Source organism: Oryctolagus cuniculus, chromosome 12 (assembly GCF_964237555.1).
Source record: "Oryctolagus cuniculus chromosome 12, mOryCun1.1, whole genome shotgun sequence".
NCBI lineage: Eukaryota > Metazoa > Chordata > Mammalia > Lagomorpha > Leporidae > Oryctolagus > Oryctolagus cuniculus.
The window spans coordinates 25348693-25368492 of record NC_091443.1 but is presented as its reverse complement, the minus strand read 5'-3'; the positions used below and the strand labels follow the sequence as shown (position 1 = coordinate 25368492).

General features: G+C 49.8%; 1 protein-coding gene across 6 annotated transcripts in view; it reads right to left on the bottom strand.

The window, feature by feature from the left end:
• NIN (ninein) overlaps nucleotides 1-14967 on the bottom strand; it is a 112607-nt gene extending 97640 nt beyond the window's left edge. For 2 of the 6 annotated variants that reach the window (XR_011380728.1, XR_011380729.1), the window contains exons 1-2: nucleotides 14775-14967; nucleotides 5357-5560 (exon numbers count right to left, since the gene is read on the bottom strand). Coding sequence is in view for 4 of the 6 variants with exons in the window: in XM_002718237.5 (XP_002718283.5) it covers nucleotides 5357-5539 (183 nt within the window). In the remaining 2 variants the exon portion in view is untranslated. Of the gene's footprint in view, nucleotides 1-5356; nucleotides 5561-14252; nucleotides 14387-14774 lie in introns of those variants that run through there. The other 4 variants (XM_002718237.5, XM_002718236.5, XM_051822831.2 and 1 more) reach the window with 4 other exon arrangements.
• Nucleotides 14968-19800: the final 4833 nt, after the last annotated feature.

Genomic DNA, 19800 nt, shown 5'->3' with positions numbered 1-19800 from the left:
CTGGAAACGAAGAGAATGATCATTCACCTGGAGGCACAAGACCGACACAGGAATAAAGATAAAATGAAATAAAATAAGCCTAACCATTTCAGGTTAGATCACGGTGGTTAAGCAGCAGGATAAAGCAAAGGGTAGGACATGGAGAGATGTGATAAAATATTTCCACCATTACCCATGATAGGGTCAAGCGGCCTCAGATCAATAAAATGCGGGCAAAGCACAGTCATGGGGTCTTTATAAATAGACACTGCGTGGTGACCAAGCATAATCCTGCACGCAGAGAGGAAGCCCGGGGAATGACAACCAGAAAGCACTTCTCTATTTGGGATTTACTCTTCCAATGATTACAACGTATACGGTGGAAAGAAACTTTGAAGGGCTTTCAGTGAGTTGGAGACAAACAAGCAAATCCAACACAGGAAACTAAGGGAAAGCTGAGGAAAAATAAGTATTTGTACAGCTATCAAATTTTAACAGGAATATTTCCAAGTACCTTTGGTGATGGAAGTCCTGATACCCCTGGGATTCTATGGAAGCCGACAGTGAGCTCTGCTCTCAGCTGACTTGTGCTCATCCTTAACAATGCTGGACACCACAGTATCTCTGCATCCAAATTCATACTCAAGAGTTTAGCAACAGGGCCAATAATGTGGGGCAGTGGGTTAAGCTACCACCTGCAACGCTGGATCCCAAACTGGAGCACCGGTTCAACTCCTGGTTGCTCCACTTCTGATCCAGCTCCCTGCTAATGCACCTGGGAAAACAGCAAAAGATGGCCCAAATATCTGGACCCCTGCCATACATGTGTGAGACCTGGATGCAGTTCCTGGCTCCTGGCCTTGATCTGGGCCAGCCCTGACCATCATGGGCATTTGGGGAGTGAGCTAGCCATTGGAAGATACTTCTGTCTTTCCCTCTCTTTCTCTGTAACTCTGCCTTTCAAATAAATAAAAATAAATATTTATAAAAAAGAATTTAGCAACAAAACTCTTCAGCTATTTTGTTTCAAAGTTTGAGCATATTGCTTAAGAAAGGAAAATTCATTTAAATGATGTAACTAAACAGATATACAGCTGATGACTATAACTAAAGGATTCAATAAAACCAAGGCAAACTATCTTCCTTATGTCTTGATTTCTAACAGAAGAGATATAGAAAAACATGTAGGAATGCTTCATGTAAAAGATAGAAGGAATAGGAGGTATCTGCAATTGTTATCTATTGCTTGGGTAAAAATCTGATTCAAGAAAACTGATGCCCTTTCCAGATTTGTGTAGTATTTGCTACCTAGACTAGTCACCTGCCAGGTCACTACCCACTAGACTAAGTTCTTTGGTTCTTTTTAAAAATATTTATCTATCTGAAAGGTAGATTTAAAGAGAGAAAGGGGGGCAGGTAGAAAGGATAAGGGGAGAGAGAGATCGATCTTCCACCTGCTGACTTGCTTGCTAAAACCAGGAACCAGGAACTCCATCCTGGTCTTCCTTGTGGCTGGCACAGGCCCAAGCACTCGGACCTTCCTCTCTGCTTTCCCGGGGGCATTAGCAGGGAGTTGGATCAGAAATGGAGTAGCCTGGACTCAAACCAGCACTCATACAGTATCCAGACATCTGACCAGGTTAGCCCAAGTTCTTCAGTGTCTTATGGAGCTGGTGTTGGAGCTTCATGCAACTCACAGATTATTTATTTGAAAGAGTGACAGAGTGAAAGGGAGAGACTAAGAGAAGAGACTGACAGGTGTTTAATGATGACAAAGGCATGGGTGCAGCTCTTCAGATAAACGAGTCACAACACGAGGAACCCTTTCCTTCAAATCGGGCACCTTCAAGCTTCACACATTTTCAACACTTGCATAAAACCATCCTGCTCAGGGGAACGCAGCTTCCAGGTGTAAAGCCAGACAAATGATTGGAAACGTGATTCTGGGGGAAATGGCCTATCAGGAAAATGCATGAAAATGACATATGGTTTCAAGTTACCTTCCTCGACAATCATTAAAAGAATTAGACTTAAAGAAAAATCAAATGATTCAAGGTAGATGGTCAAATTAAAAAGTAAATAGATACTATTCATATTCTTGGTTAAGGAAAAATATTTTCTGTCTTTTTTTTTTTTTTTTTTTTGGACAGGCAGAGTGGACAGTGAGAGAGACAGGGAGAAAGGTCTTCCTTTGCCGTTGGTTCACCCTCCAATGGCCGCCGCGGCCGCCGTGTTGCGGCCAGCGCACCACGCTGATCCGATGGCAGGAGCCAGGTACTTATCCTGGTTTCCCATGGGGTGCAGGGCCCAAGCACTTGGGCCATCCTCCACTGTACTCCCTGGCCACAGCAGAGAGCTGGTCTGGAAGAGGGGCAACTGGGACAGAATCCGGTGCCCCGACCAGGACTAGAACCCGGTGTGGCGGCGCCACAAAGTGGAGGATTAGCCTAGTGAGCCGCAGCGCCAGCGTTCTTTTTTATTTTTTTTTTAAAGATTCATTTATTTACTTGAAAGGTAGAATTATAGAGAGGCAGAGGTAGAGAGACAGAGAGAAAGGTCTTCCACCTGATGGTTCACTTCCCAGTTGGCTACAGTGGCCGGAGCCGCGTGGATCTGAAGCCAGGAGCCAGGAACTTCCTCCAGGTCTCCCATGCGGGTGCAAGGGTCCAAGGACTTGGACCATCTTCCACTGCTTCCCCAGGCCATAGCAGAGAGTTGGATCAGAAGTGGAGCAGCCTGGACTCGAACTAGCATCCATATGGGATGTCGGCACTGCAGGTGGTGCCTTTACCTGCTACACAACAGTACTGGCCCCTTAACTCTCTTTCAACAAAGAAAGATGAAAGCAGCCTCAATTTCAATAAAGGTAAAATTTCCAAGTTTTATTTTTTAAAAAATTATACTTTATGTGTTTGTACAAAATTAATGCCATAAGCATCCAGAAAATTGATGGTACTAATGCATCTGAAAGCCAATTTAATGGAAAACTGCAGTTTATGGTAAACGTACATCTAACTGAGAGGCACCCATACCCCAGGACTACTGGGATGCCAGACACGCAGGCCACACCTAACACATAGCTGTTGAATAAATTAACATATAAATCTCTTCAGGTTGTTATGATGCCCTTTCTTCCTGCTTTATTATTATTATTAAACCAAGCTGCTCACTCTTACAAGTTTCCCCATAAATACTTCTATACAGAAGAAAGATGACTGGCATAGAAAATAATTTATAATTCAATTTAGCATTCCTGCTCAATTTATCAGGAAGGAACTAGCATTTGGACGGTCCCAGTGAATTCTATGGCTTTTTTTTTTCCTTATAATTTAAAATTATAGACCACCGAGAGTACCTTCACAGCAGATGGCCAAGTTTATGTGATCACCTGAGAACAACTCCATTCCAGCAAACATGCAGATGTAGCAGTAGTGCATGAATTCACACCAAACCCGCTATCCAGACAATCACCAGGCACCTCCCACATGAAATCAATAAGCTTAAATCTATTTAACGTTTATCCCTGGCTCACTAAGTAAATATCATGCTATACACCACTCAGGTATTCATTACTTGAGCAAACAGCAAACACAAAAACCAGGCTGACAGTGTCCAGTCATTAACAAACCAATCAATGACCGGTCCCTTGTTGTAGTCAAAGGAAGGCAAAGATGTGCAACAGCTGGAAAGATGACACCTGCTGCCAGGGTGCGACCTGGTCAGGGCAAAGGACTCTGTATTTCTGCTGATTCTAAGACCTGAAGTTGGACAAGTATTACATCTTCTCAGGTTTTAGCAAGCATTCAGACAGATCCATCTCTTGGTATATTATTCCTTCAGCACAAAAAGTCCTTGGATCCTGAAGCCCCACAACACATGGGCGTGCACTACATGATGGAGAGCAAATGGTTTCAGCTTTCAAAGCTCCTGGTGCTACTACCTTGAAAGCAAGACTGGCAGCATTTTATAGGGACCCCATGCATTCCCAAGCAGCTCACCTCCCACAGAGCAGCCAAGAAAAGTCCCAGCTTTTGCAAAGAACTGTCTTTTTCTCTAGGTGTGAGCCCCATTTAACACTCCATTTGTGGTGCCACGCCCCGGAGGACACAGGAGGATCACAACTCCTGTCTCGGGTTATAGGAAGACAACACATCAAATTAGATCTGAGGCTGCTAATGGATCTCGTCAGCCAGGGGACAGCCAATACCCACCGAAGAAGAGGAAGTTCAGTCACCATGAGAAAGTCAGCTTCACGCCTGCTTCCCCAGTGTTCAACACGTGACAGAAACCACCGTCCACAAAGTGCCAGCGAAACGAGAGCGACAGAGCTCAAAGCACCACCTGTGTTCCCTCTTATCTCTTCTAAAAGCCAACAGCAAGAGACTCAACCAAGCCAAACACGCGATGTTATTAATTAAAATTATGAGGATTAAAAGGCAATTGCAGGGCCAGCACTGTGGCGCAATAGGTTAATCCTGTATGGGTGCCAGTTCAAGTCCTGGCAGCTCCACTTCTGATCCAGCTCTCTGCTATGGCTTGGGGAAGCAGTAGAAAATGGCCCAAGTGCTTGGGCTCCTGCACCCGCATGGGAGACCTGGAGGAAGCCCCCGGCTCCTGGCTTTGGATTGGCACAGCTCTGGCTGATGCAGCCATTTAGGGAGTAAACCAGAGGATGGAAGACCTCTCTCTCTGTCTCTCCCTCTCATTGTCTGTGTAACTCTACCTCTCAAACAATTAAAAAAAAAAAAAAAGGCAAATGCAGGTCATAACAGAGCAAATGTCCTTCCCACTATCAGCAAGAGAAAAAAAATCCCTTCCATCTGTGACTTGATCTGTGGCAGAGTGTGACAATTCGTTGTCAAACGTGGAAGCTAACATTGGCACACACACACACAGCCCTGCGGGGAGCAAGGCGTGCTGAGTTTTAAATGAACCTGCACCGTATTTACCTCCTCTTCTGTCTCATTTCCTGGGTGGAAGGTTTAATTAATACTTCACCCAGAACCAATGCACACAAAACAGCTTTATTGAGAGTCAAAGTCACAACAGAAACCCGCTCTTCTCGGAACGCTAGGTTCAGGCTTCTTTTTTCTTAGCATGTTTTCTTCTCTTCAATGAAAATCTCACCCCCTCCTTTCCATTCCAATGATGAAAATGGCACACTAAGAACCAGGAAAAAAACAGAAAAACCTCCTCCTGTTACCTCTTTAAGATACTCAGATGCCACCCCCGTTTGAGCACAAATGAGAGCAGGTCCCTTCACCTGTCACTCATGCCCAGCACGGTTCTCTTTTGATTAGATCATGGCCAGCCAGGCACCCCAATAACAGAAAGCGCACCCCGCCTCCCCCAACCTGAGTTCTCCCCAACAGCTTACCCTGCCCAAGAGGTTGTCCTGCAGCAGCGTCTCCTGGAGCACCGGGCCCACCTCCTCCAAGCTCAGCACGTGGCAAAGGTCGGTGAGCTCCTCCTGGCCCAGGGACCCGGTGCCGGTCGTGTCAAAACTGTCAAACAGCTCCTTGAGTCGGGCCTCATGCTGGTCCTGCTCCACCTCATCCATCCCATAGCCCACAGAGCTCACCTGTGTGCAAGAAGGAGACAGGGACAGGGTGAGGCAGCCCCCGTGCACACTCACCGCACTGCCTGGCCCCTGTGTGTGTCGCTGCCTGTGACACACACCCCAGCAAGCCCACAGGTCCCTTCAGGCCCCAGCCTGGGCCAGCAGGGCTCCCACAAGGGCTCCCATCAGGAGAAGATTCATGAGGTTGGGGTTACCAGAGTCAGGGGGTCACGTAGGCAGAAAGTCACCCTCCTCTCCTGCTCAGCCCTCAGGTGGATGGCCAGTCTGCCAGACTCCAGGCTGACGGTTGGTCTCTCTCGATGGGCTCCTCTGACCCAGAACTTGAAGGTCAAAGACCACTTGTGACAACCAGAATGTTCGAGCGAACGTTCCCTGGAAGTCAGCAAGCTTGGGAGCACCTGTCTGGATGTTGCAGGCTGTGATGGGCCGAGATGATGGCTCCACTTGGTTCCGCCTGCGTGCCCCGATATCAGGGAGACTCAGCGAGAGGCACTGCAGAAACACAGCTCTTGCAAAGCCAGCTCCTTGTTTACCTGAGGCTGAATGCTGCTTTTGACAAGAGTCCCTCACAAAGCAACTCAATTAACTCTGTGGGTGCAATTACCCAAGGTGTGACAGGAAGAGTATTCCCTGAAGGGTGCCTTAGTCCCAGGGAGCATTAGGTCATGCTCAGTTGCCTAGAGAAATGAGAAAACACTTCTCCAACCTTTCAGGTGGTGAGGTTTGAAAGAGTCCCAAACCAAATGCTGCAGAATGGCAGGCAACCTGCACCACACAGCGTCCCACCCCTTCATGCCCGGCAGGGCCGCCTTCCATCTCTCTGACCCTCTCTGACCCTGGGCTTTCCATAAAAGACTGAAGGCATCAAAAACTCTTGGTGATTTTTGCCAGTGATATGCATCATCAAATTCCAGATACCGGGTACCGAAATCTGTTGTATTCCTTGCAGAATAATTCATCCATAATGTGTTGAATAGCCCCATGCAAGCTTGAAACCCGCACACAAGAAGGTCCCTTTACCATGATGCAATGGCTGCCAAACACCATCTATGTAGGCCCTTGAGACAGTGACGTGAGCCACCTGCAGCGAGCCTCTCATCTCTGGTCCTGGGATGACGGAAACAACACCTTGAACTGAACCAAGCTCTGGGTCAGAAAATGCTCTATTCCAGAGGCAGTGGCGCACAGAACAGAGTATTGCCATGTGGGAAACATGTCTGCAGGGAAGTGGACCACGGCCAGAGCTGGAAACAGCAGCGCTCGCCATCAGCGGGCAGCGTTCTCCATCAGCGGGCAGCACTGCTCAGCATCCCACTTCCGTCTTTCCAGACACAACAAGCCAAACAGAGCCACCACCTTCCCAAGGGCTTTACAGCGTTCAGTGGACTTAGGGGATGAACCCAAACAGCTCCGCCAGGCAGCTCCAAGTGTACTGGGGTTGCTTTTAAAGGGACACAGCACAGGTGCGGTCCAGGCCCCTTGTCTGGGACAGGCATCTTTCTCTCCTAATTATCAGGGTTTCCACTGCTAAGGTGCTCTTGGTCCTGGCAGCCTTCCTGAGGTTGGTCTGTTGGGTTAACTAATCACTATGTAAATATTTTCAAAATAAGTAGAGAGTGCTATGTAAACATCACCACATCAGAAAAGAGGCACCAAGGTGTTAAGTCAGGCTGTGAGGCTTAGGAATTTAGACAAGGCCAAGGGCTGGCTAATGAGACTCACCTAGGGTCTGCCCATTGTCAACCAAAACCTGCTGAGAATCCCCAGGGTGCTCTGGGATTTCCAGGGTTGCCATAGCTCTCAGCCTCACTCCATAAAAGCCACACTATTCTGCTATTGCCTACATTTGCATCCACAACTGTTCATCAGAAAGTTCTCAGACAATGAAGAGGTAAATTTGCTGAAATCCAGGTAGAAAGTTCTTAGACAAACAGAACTAAGAGATCAATTTATTGAAATTCATGCTTAGCTTTTTTTTTTAACATGCCTTTTCCAAAAACTCTTTGAAGTGCCCTAGCATGTGTTAAAAAAAAAAAAAAAAAAAAAAAAGGATGACTTCTAACACTGCTCCTTTATAAAAATTAAAACTAAGGGGTGGGGATTTGTGCCTCTAAACCAATGAAAGCAGCAGTGAAACAATGGACCCAGAGGTCCGATCTCATGGGCTGTTTTGAATTTGATCAGCAGTCACCCCAGGCTCTTCAGAAGGTCACTGCATTTTCATGAAATCAAACCTCTTTGATTTGATAGCAGCTTTCTTTTCTAAAAATCTCTTTTATTTCATAGGCCTCTTCCCCCAAGGCACCGTGCTAAGGAAAACATTCTGACCAAGGCAGGGAGTGGGAGGGTGGGCAGAAGAGGTTGGGAAGAAAGCCCCACTCTTGAGGAACGTAAGCTCACTCTGCAAACATCCAGAAGATGTTACACATAGTGGCAAGTTGTCAGGACTCACCTGGCACAGACGCATTTTGCTGGCTGATACAATTCTCCAAACTTTCATCAGTAATTTCATGTGCAAGAATTTGTTCCTCCCCACTCGGAAGAAATGCCTTTCAGGGTGAGGTGCATACCTTCAATTTCTTTTCTACTCTCCCCCCCCCCCCCCAATGCACAGGGACTCAGGAAACGTCATGGACTCAGTCTAGGCATATTCCTTGAGAGGAAACTCACCTTGCTGGAGAAATGAGTGAATGAAACTTCTGAAATACCTGTTTCTTCTCCACGCACCTCTCCCCTCCCTCCAGCCAGCCCTCATTCAAATGCAGACATAACTAAGCAAAAGCAGAGTGCTAATAGTGACTGCCAAACTGTACTATGTGGAGCCATCTGAAGTTTAATTTAACGGGTTCATAATTAAGCCAATGGATTCACGAATCTCAGCCGCATTTGTTGTTGTGGTGGTGGTGGTGGTTATGGGATGAAACTGCAGGGGAATCTGTGCTAACATGCTTTCTCAAGTCCCTTCATGAGGACAACAGCACCCACGTAGAAGGGCTGTTGTGAGGGCTGAAGATGGCAGGCATGGGAGAGTGGCTAATCAGAGAAAGCTACTATGGAAGGGGAACTGAGAAAATCCTGCTGACTTACAAAGGAAGTATAAACTTAGAAAGGGTAACTTAAGTCAATCATAGACTTACCTTCAAGACAGCAAAGCATGAGATTGGGCAGGGGATGAATTATGTAGACAAACAGCCCTGTATTAGTAAATGACAATGGCAACAGGCAATACTCCATGCTGCCTTGCTCTTAAAGGCATATCATTGGGGCTGGTATTGCGCTGCAAAGGATTAAGCTGCTGCCTGTGACACCAGTGTTCCATATAGGTACCATTTCCAGTCCTGATTGTTCCACTTCTGACCCAGCTTCCTGCTAACATGCCTGGGGAAGCAGCAGAAGATGGTCCAAGTGCTTGGACCCCTGCCACACATATGGGAGACCTGCATGGAGTTTCAGTCTCCTGGCTTCAGCCTGGCAAAGCCCTAGTCATTGCAGCCATTCAGGCAGTGAACAGGTGGATGGAAGATAGCTCTCTCTCACTTACCCTCTCTGTAACGCTGCCTTTTATATAAATAAATGAACTTTTTTTTTTTTAAAAAAAGGCAATTCATTAATCATTAATGTTAAATAATGTTAAATAAAACCTTTTGGCTAAAATGCAGTTAGGAATTTAGAAGGAACTTTCACATTTTATTATTTTTAACTTCTGAGCATTTCCTGAGTCTGGCCTGTGCTAAGTGCTTTATGTACATCACCTCATGTAATCCTTCAGATTCTGTGAACAGTAATTACCATATTCCCAGTTAGATGTTTTAACCGGGGCTTAGGAAAAATCAGGCAGTGCCCAAGGACATAGCACTAACATGGGGGAGAGGTGAGATTTGAACAAGTGAATCTGAATTATATTCTACCTCACTCCTACACATGCACACAGACCATATGAATGGGACCACAGAAAAGACCCCACCAGCAAACTTATAACCACTTTTATAGGTTAGCTCGCCAAACAGTACAGAATACCATGCCCGCTAACTTTTCAAGTTAGAAAGGAGAGGTGGGGGCCAGCACTGTGGCATAGCAGGTAAAGCTGACGCCTGCAGTGCCAACATCCCATACGGGCGCTGGTTTGAGTCCTGGCTGCTTCACTTCCGATCCAGCTCTCTGCTATGGCCTGGGAAAGCAGTAGAAGGTGGCCCAAGTCCTTGGGCCCCTGCACCCATGTGGGAGACTTGGAGGAAGCTCCTGGCTCCTGGCTCCGGATCAGCAGAGCTCTGGCCATTGTAGCCAACTGGGGAGTGAACCAGCAGATGGAAAACCCCTCACTCACACTCTTTCTGCCTCTCCTTCTCTCTCTGTGTAACTCTTTCAAATAAATAAATAAATCTTAAAAAAAAAAAAAAAAAAGGAGAGGTGGACTCCTTTCTTCCTACCTCCCTTGACCTACTGAGTGACTGATGATGGCCTACAAAGGATACACAGATAGAATAAATATTGTTTTTTTTCTAAAGCAGCTTTTTGACTTAGGGCACAGAAGTAGTGAAATTTTATATAAAATTGATCAGACAGCATCCCATATCCTTCGTAATGAGCATAGCCTAGGAATTGACAATTGCTAACTTGCCCACAACAGATACTGAAGTCTCACCTGTAGGATACAATGCTTTCCACAAAGCCCAAGTAGACCCCATTAACAGCAGGAGGAAGAAGGCTGGGTTTTGAGTGACAAAACCTCCTTCCAATTCCAAAGAACAATTCCAGTTTTATGAAGCCTGCCATAAACCTGGGCCTCTTTTTGCCATTTACCTTCCCCATCCAATTGTCTCAAGTCCTTAGGAGTCCTCTGGAATAAAAAAACCCAGTGTGTGCCATGGTCTGGAATTCTAACTAGGGATGGTCAAAAGAGACAGATGCACACAGCCATTAATCAAAACATTTATCCCCAATCACCACCCATAATGACTATGATTCTGAGCATTTTCCTTCCAAATAACTCAAAACAAGGCTGCCAAAACACTGCCACACACCCTGACAGGAAGCCCAGTGCAGATCTGTGTCCAGTGCCCCCCTGGGCCACCCTAGCTCAAGATCTCACAGCGCCAACAGAGACTGCAGCTGGGACAATGAAGTCACCAATCAAAGGGAGCTCATGAACTTTCTAGCATCCAAGGTTCAAGGAAGGAGCTTGTAAGAACAGCACCCTGGCCAGAGGGGGACGTCTGTTCTGGGCTGGAGACAGTGAAAGGGGCCAAAGTCTGGCAAGTGAAAGCCAAATGATAAATAAGCACAAGGCCAGATTCCCCTGGCCTAGGCCTTTTATTTCCCCTCCAGATGGCCCAGCAGCTGAACAGCTCTGCGGAATTTCTGGAAGCCCCTCTCTCGGCTCGGCCGCCCTGCTTGCTGGGCATGAGAATAGATGTGTTAGGGCTTGTGTTCAGACAGAGCTGTTGGGGGCTCACTGAGCAGGCAGTGACCACCACGCAGCTAATTTAGTTACTTTGGAACTGAAGGGATGCACACAGAGCGTACTTTGGCAAAACCTTTCATTCATGCTGTCACCTTCCTCATTTGGCAAGCCAGGGCCTAATAATGCCAACGATCACATTACACTGTTTCTTCTGTCTTTGCTGCAAACACTTTAATCTGCTGTAAGGGTTTCCAGGCTGACCATCTTGGACCCAGTTCTGTATACAAGGAAATAGTGTCAAGAAAAAAATTCAAGTTTAGCCAAAGCTCGACAGTACAAGAGTTTGCACCCCATCTGCGTGTTTACAAGGGAGCTAACTTCTGCCCGATGCTACTGCCGCCCGGCAGCACACCAGGTACCATCCAGTGCGGCCTCTCTCCATTCCTGGCTGGGTACCAGAAGCATGGCAGTATCGCTGGTGTAAAAACTGACCACAAAAGCCTCAGTGCTAATGCACAGGGAAAAGGTCAAGTTACACAAATTTAAAATAAAATAGCAACCTTCGCTAGTGCACTATAGAATTTAAGTTAACTAAGGGTACCCTTTAGCATTTACTCTAAAATGCAAGCAAACAAGCCTTAGTATTTTATATCCTGAAGGATGCCGTCTTCCCAGGCTTTTGTTAAACCTAACAGCAGGTGGATTACCCAATCAAGTAGTTAACTCAGGGTAGCTGGAGGAAAAATCATTAGCCTAGCCGAATGTGGACTCAATAACCTGTAATCAACTAAGGGAAATTACAAAAGCAGAAATCAGAGCTCTGTGATACTGTTTTCTAAAATAGAAGGCTTGTAACAACTTTCGCTTCTTGAGCCCTATTTATTCAAATTAACTTAGGATGCCTGAAGCTGGGCTCACAGTTCCAGGTGTAAGTGAAGAGCTATGTTCGCTCACATTTATAAACATTGTTTCCCCAACTTCGGTTTTAAAGCAAACATCAGTGCTTAGATGGTCTGTAATGTTATCCAATCAAAAGCTTGAATAAATGGCTAATTGCTGGTACAAGCTACAACAAAGCAGCATCCTAATTTCAAAGTTGTTCACTTGCAGAATGTTATAATCTTTTAACAATTCTGTTTTATTTGTTAATAGGATAAAAATATCTTTTTTTGCAAGCTTCAGTGAGTCTTCCCATAAGGCCCTGTGGAACAGATGCAAACTAAATAGCCAGAATTCAAGCTGCATTATTTATTGGCTTACAAATGAATTGGAAGCTACAAAAATAAGCCTCCTCAAATGGCTTTAGGCTAATGAATGTCTCTCAAACACTCTAGCTAAACCTACCAGCCCTGTATCCACGTAAGACTGATAAAATGCATTTTCATTATCAACATAAACTGGAAGCATCAAGACTGGTGAAACATTAGTTTAGAAAGTCATTTGCAGTGACATTTAAAACATGCTATTTCAACATCTGACCCATAATATTGGCTGCTAAATTAAGATCACCTGTTAAGAATTCATTGGCGCCCTATTCTCCGTGTGTGTGACAGCATCTTTTGATACTCAGGGTCATTACATATAAAAAATGGAAAAAAAAAAAAAAGGAACAAGAAAAAAGAAACGCAGGTCGTTCTGAACAAGTGCCTATAAACACAACCGATTCCTGACATTTCAATGCCAAGGCCACGCTGAGGGCGGCTTTCTCTCTGCCGCCCCCCAACCTCACCCCCACCCCAAGCCCGTCTCTGTGCTGCTGTCCGACCCGTTTGCTTTCTCTACCCTGCAGTTTAGCGGGCTTCCGCCGCAGAAACGCTGAGAGCACAGGTGAGATTCTACACACGAGCTACCCCCGCCATTCGCATCACCTCCGGGAGGACAATGCCATGGGCGGAGGAGACCCCAGACTCCATTCTCAGCCGGCCTGTGCTGTGCCTGTCTCTGCAGCCTGGCCATTTTCACAGCTCCCTTCAACTCTAGAGCAAGGATCAACCCCATAACCCGGGTCACTCGCCAAGCTAATACGCTCATCATTAGAGAACCTTTAGCTAAAGGGGAAGGGGGAGAGAAGAGGAGGAGGAGGAAGCCAATCCCTTGGCGCTGGAAAAGCCTCAGATGTCACAGTACCTGCAGGGACCCTGCTGGCCGCTGCCGGGTACCCAGGGGCTCGGCTCCCGCGCCCCCACGGACTTGGCTGGGAGTCCCAGCAATGTGTGCCGACTTAACGCAGTCAGGAGCCGGGCGGGACGGCCCAGCCCGCAGCCTCCTGAACCCCGGGGGCTCTGGCTCCGTTGGGCGAAGCGAGCGCAAGACGTCACCGTATCCCACCCGCCTGGACTCACCGCCCCCGGGCGGGACAAGCCCCCACTTTACTTCCACCTGAACCCCGGGTTGTCAGGCGGAGGCTGGGAAGTCGCCTCTTTCTGTCTCGCTCTCTTTCAATTTCACAGGAAGAGCTGTAAAGCGGCGGCGACTACCCGCGCAGCTATCCCCTTGCGGGGCCCACCCGGGGACCCCAGCAGCTTCCGCTCCCGAAGCTGCACACTCCCAGCCCGCAAGTGTGGCGGCCGGGGCTTTCCGTGTTCTCGCACACCCCCCACCCCACCCCCGCCCCGGCCCCCGGCATGACGCTGGCAAAGTCGCATTCGCGCTCCCCCTCCACCCTCCGACGGTGCAAGCGGACACCCAGGGTTCCCTCGGCGGCGGCTCCTGCGCCGGGCTGCCCCGGGGGCGCACGCCTCCGCGACTGCCACCCTCCGAGCTCCTGGGCATCCAGGTTTGCCCCGTGCACGCCCTCCCACCCCGCCAACCACGGCAGCTTCAGACCGGGGATGCCGGCGGGGCCCGGGGCGACGCTACGGGGGCAGCCGGGGGAGGCGCGAATGCCCCCCGCGTCCCTGGCAACCTGCGCGGCCACCCCGGCGTGCTCACGCCGGCCGCAGCCTACCTTCCGCGGGCCTCCGGCGGCGCCGGGCGCTGTGCAGAGCCGGGGAGGACGCTTTGTTAGGGCCCGGGACGCGGGACAATACTTAGCAGCCTGCGCCGCGGCTCCGGGCGCGCGTCCTTCAAAAGGACGCGCATCGAGACCGGCGCGGGCGTCGTTTCTACATGTAACGGGCAGCGCTCACAAAAGCGCGGCTCCCGGGGCCTCCGGCAGCCCCCGCCAGACCCGTCCCCGCCCAGCCTGGTCCCCGGAGCTCCCCGGTCCCTGTGCGCGGCCACCCCCGGCGCAAGAGGCCTCCGCGCTCCCCAGGCCGCGGCCCGGGGCCCCGGGGTGGGCGCCCAGCTTACCGCGTCCCGGGGCTTAGGCGCCCGGCGCCGCTGCGGGGACCATGGCCGCGGGCGCACTGGGGCTTGGCGGCGGCGGCTGCAGCGGCGGGACGGCCGCGCCCAGCGCGCTCGGCTCCCGGCTCCGCCGCGGGCACCCCGAGCTCTGCACGCCGGGGAGGAAGCGCTGGGCCCGCGCGGGGAGGAGGAGGAGGAGGAGGAGTCAGGGCGACGCCGGCCGGGGCGCGGCTCCTCCTCCGCGGCTCGCGCGGCTCCAGCGGCCGAGGGAGGAGCGGGAGGCGCCGCCCGGGCCCTCCCGGATGCTTCGCCCCCCTCCGAGCCCCCGCCTCCGACAGCTGAACTTGGAGACGCCCGGGCTCGGGCTGCGGGTAGAGGAGGCGTGCGCCCCCGAGGTCGCCGCGGGACGAGGCGGGCTCGTCCCCCAAACCCCAACCCCGCCTGTCTGCCTGTGCTGGCAGAGGCTCCCGCACGTACCCCGCATCCCTGATCTCCCACCTTCCTCATCCCCGCCGACGCGGGGCATACCTCGTCTCCGCCGGCGGGACCTTGAGATGGGAGGGGGGGCTTTTTACGGTCCCTGGATTTCCTGGAAGGGTCCTGGAGGCGGGACCTGGATTTCCTGGAGGGTCTAGCCCCGAGCCCTGGAGAGCGCGCGAGCCTCCCACCGGGTCTAGCCGGGCCGCCGCACCTGCCCGCGGCGCAGCCTCCGGGGGGTCTGTGGCTCACGGGCCAGCGGTATCTCAGTGTGGACCGCCTCCGCCTGCCGCTACTCCACTCGCTCCCCCAACGTCCCAGCATTCTCGCTCCCCCTTCCCTCCGCCCCTGCGCCCAGCGCCATCAAAGCGGGTCCCGAGCGCCGGGCGGGCGGCGCGGCGGCAGGGGTCCGCGGGTCACGCTCTCGGGCCTCCGGAGCTGCGGGGTTAAGCGTGAGGCCCGTGCAGAAGGGTTCGCGAGCTTTATCACAGCCCGCGAGTCCGTTATTTTCGCAGGAGACCGGAGAAAGCCCCGCTGCGGCTGCAGGGCCCGGCCTCGGACCCAGCATGGAAACCTGGGTTTAGGGAAATCCGGGGTGCTGGAGGCAGAAGCGAGCTGACCTCACCCTCACACCCCCACATCGCCCTGCGGAGGCAGCCCTGGGATAAAGCTGCGTCTCCCGGAAGTCAACGAGCTTGCTCTGGGTCACACAGCAAGGACGTGCTTGGCAGAACTGGGGTTCAAAAGCAGCTCACGTTCATGGCAAAATTGAACGGACTGAAATACACACTCACGGGAATGAAAGGATGTGAACCCGGGGGTGGGGGTGGTGGAATAAGGCCGGCGGATCGTAGCCCTGCCAGGTTCCTGTTCGCGACGCCCTGGTACAGTTATGCAAACTGCTACCACTGGGGAGAACTGGGTGAAGTGTCTCGTCGATGTCACTGCTTTGTTTCTTATACCTTGATGTGGATCTACAGTTGTCTCAAATTTACAAAAAAAAAATTTTTTTTTTAAGCAGATCAGTCCTATTTTAAAAAACTCAACCTCTCTTCTCTCAATAGAGTGTGCCAGGAGAGTTAAGACGACAGCTTCAGGCTGCTCTCGCCTTTTTGGGGAAAAAAAAAAAGTCTTATTTGACCTGGTTCACTCCCTAACAGCCTGCAGCAGCTGGAGCTGGGCCACATTGAAGCCAGACGCTCAGAACTTGGGTGCTTGGGTGCCAGGGACCCAAGCACTTGAGCCAGCACCTGCTGCCTCCCAGAGGAAGCTGGACTGGAAATGGAGGAGCCAGGACTAGAACCCAGGCACTGACATGGGATATGGTGTGCCAAGCAGCATCTTAATCACTAAACTCTCTCTCTCTCTGTGTCATTCTGCCTTTGAAATAAATAAAGGAATTTTAAAACAACAACTTTGGTCTTTGTCCCTGAGGAATTGATCATTTTCCCTTGGGGAAGCAAAACTGCACGGGTGAGAGACTAAGGGCACCTGTGAGGTGGCAGCAGATTGTAATCAGACCCTCCAGTTTGGGCACTGACACATTGCATAGCTCAGCCCGGAAAAGAGCAGTGGTTTCCCAAACACAGGGCTTCCATCAGGCAAGAACAGCCATTGCCTTTTGCATCTGATTCAGAATCTCCTTCCTGGCCTGCCAGTGTGTGCGCCCTCACATCTGCAGCCGAGCCCTGCTCCCTCCTCTCTGCTCTGAGCTGCCTGCTGCTGCTCTTCCTGCCCACATGCTTGGTCCTGAGGTCTGTTTGGAGCCTGGCCCATGCCCACCAGTTGGGGCGCAGTGGGGAAGTCAATGCTGCAGCCTTGTCTTCTGGCTCTCAAGGGCTGCGCATGTAGGCACCCTCCATGGAGAAGATAGGTCGTATGTATCGCATGTGTGTGCCTGTGAGGGGTGATTTTCTTTTTTGGAATTGTCCTTTCTCACGTGGCTGGAATCTGGAAATGGTCTCCTGTTCTACAGGTTACAAGGCCAAAGGACCACGACAGCTTCATTCAAAGGAGAAGGAAATGCAATCTTCATTTAGGAAACACTGGTGTTCCTTCCCCTAAAACACTTAGCCAACACGACATGAAATCTTTACTTTTTTTTTTTTTTTTACATCTCTGAGGGGAAAGTGATGCAATATTTCTGCTCTAAGCAAGATGACACTGAATTTTCTAGAATTCACTGTACACAGAGAAAAGGGGATACACAAGCATAGATCTTAAAAATAATTCCACCCAAAAGAAATACAATGGGAGCTATATGGTTTGTGTAATTCAACATTTTCTGGTAGCCACATGTCAAAAGGTAAAAACAAACATATAAAATTGCTTTTTATATTCAACCGAACTTACCTCCAAAATCCTATAATTTCAACATGTACTATTAGCAATAATGACATATTTTATGTTTCTGTACTAAGTCTTCAAAATCTGGTGGATGTGTTTTTAAATTTTTACTTATTTTCACTTTATTAGAAAGGCAGAAAGAGAGAGAAGAGATCTTACATCTGTTGGTTACTCTGCAAATGCCTGCAACCATCAGGGTTGGGTCAGACCACAGCCAGGAACCTGGAACTCAGTGTGGGTCTCCCATGTGGGTGACAGACACCCAAGTAGTTTAGTTATCATCTACTGCCTCTCTGGGTGCACATTAGCAGGAAGCTGGATCACAGGCAGAGTAGCTGAGACTTGAGCCAAGCACTAAGGTATGGGATGTGGGCATCCCAAGAGGTGGCTTAATCCCTGCCCCAAACATTTACCCCTAACCACCACCTTAATCACTGGGCTAAACACTCACTTCTCCGTGAACTTGGTGAAGCATCTTGATATCCTGATCTCTTCCACCCTAGCATTCGGCCCCTGAGTGGGTCTAGGGCTGGCACTGCCTAAACAGCTGCTCCAGAATGAAGCACAGTGTTGACAATCGTTTTTTAAAATCACACAGTATAACCTCTTTAGTCCTTCAAATATATTTGACAGGCAGAGTGGACAGTGAGAGAGAGAGACAGAGACAAAGGTCTTCCTTTGCCATTGGTTCACTCCAATGGCCGCCGCGGCCGGCGAGCTGTGGCTGGCACATCACGCTGATCCGAAGCCAGGAGCCAGGTGCTTCTCCTGGTCTCCCATGGGGTGCAGGGCCCAAGCACTTGGCCATCCTCCACTGCACTCTCTGGCCACAGCAGAGAGCTGGCCTGGAAGAGGGGCAACCGGGACAGAATCCGGTGCCCCGACCGGGACTAGAACCTGGTGAGCCAGCGCCGCAAGGCGGAGGATTAGCCTGTTGAGCCGCGGCACCGGCCTTCAAATATATTTTTAAAAATAAAATTTCAGGGGTTGGCATTGTAGCATAACAGGTTAAGCCACCACCTGCAACACAGGCATCCCATATGGGGACCAGCTGGAGTGCTGGCTGCTCCACTTCTGATCCAGCTCCCTGTGATCACGCCTGGGAAAGTAGCAGAAGATGGTCCAAGTGCTTGGGCCCCTGCACGCGCGTAGAAGATCCAGATGAGGCTCCTGGCTTCTGGCTTCAGCCTGGCCCAGCCCTGGGCATTGTGGCTATTTGGGGAGTGAACCAGCAGATGAAAGATGGATCTCTGTCTTTCCTCTCTCTCTGTAATTTTACCTTTGAAATAAATATTTTAAAAAATTTTTCAGAAGAAAATGGCACAATGTATACTATCTTAAGACAGAAATGACAGCCCAGGGGCTGGCACTTGGAGAAGTGGGTAGAGTTGACATCTGCAGTGCTGGCATCCCCTATGGGCACTGGTTAGAGTCCCTGCTGCTCCAAATCCAAACCAGCTCCCTGCTCATGGCCTAGGAAAGCAGCAGAAGGTGGCCAAAGTGTGTGGGCTCCTGCATCCATGTGGGAGACCCAGAGGAAGCTCCAGGCTCTTGGTTTTGGCCTGGCCCAGCACAAGCCGTTGTGGCTATTTGGCAAGTGAACCAGAGGATGAAAGATCTCTCTCTCTCTCTTTCTCTCTCTGTAGCTCTGCCCTTCAGATAAATAAATAGATCTTTGCAAAAAATATTATAAAAGATGGCCCATTAGGTCATTCTGTTTAGCTATGTCAGTGCCTGCAGGGGACCCAGCAGAGAGGGCTGGGAGCAGAAGGCAGTGGCTGCTGTGCCCTGCTTGTCCTCCAGGGCCAGTGACTGTGCGGTGCCTCACCTCCCTCCCTTCCCCGGCCCTCCCATGTCAGCTCCTGCCAGGATGCTGAGGACTTGTGTCATTTTCCACAATTAATCTCAAAGGCCTTGAAATAACTGGGTGACCTTTTTTCTTCTGCTCTGCACACTTTTCAGTGCCTTATGTTCTGAATCAAGCCAAGGCTAAAATGCAGGAAAAGCGGCCATTTCAAAAGCGGAAAATGAGACCAATGGGAACAGAGCCTCTGCAGGCATTGGGGAGTAAAGAGAGATGAGGGCATCTTGGCACCAGGATTTATACAAAAGAAATTAGAGACAGCACATCAGAAAGTGACATCAAGAGGTTTGATTTGCATCTTGTTTTCATTTGGTTAAAGCTCTCTAAGGTTGTAATTTAGATCTCTTTGCCCCAAAATGCTGCGGTCAAAGTGATGATAACATTTATGGCGATCAGCTGTGTCAGTCATTTTTCAGCCTGCATGAAATTCTGTCTTAGAAGGTGAAGGTCTGCAGCTAACACAGAGATGTCCAAACATTCAGACTTTAACAAAATGTATTGTATCTAATTCTTGATTGTCGAGGTTTCCTCTCTCCATACCATGCAGCTCTATCTCTGGGTTCTCGAAGTGCAAACAAGACAGAAGAAAACAATGTCAGCAGAGGTGCAAAGTAGTGCCTAACTATATGTATCTGGCCACAGATCAAAAAGAACAGGACAGTGTGTGTGTGTGCATGTACATGTGTGCACATGTGTGTCTGAGTGTATGAAGATAGGTAGGTGTTCTGGATAGTCTCTGCTTGTCCCTACAAAACCTCTCTGTGCCCTTCTCTATGCCTTAAGAGGCCAATCTATATTGATAGGGTCCTTGAGCCCTGGCCTCTCATAAGTTCTGATGATGGGGTCATTGGCAAAAGACTGGAACAT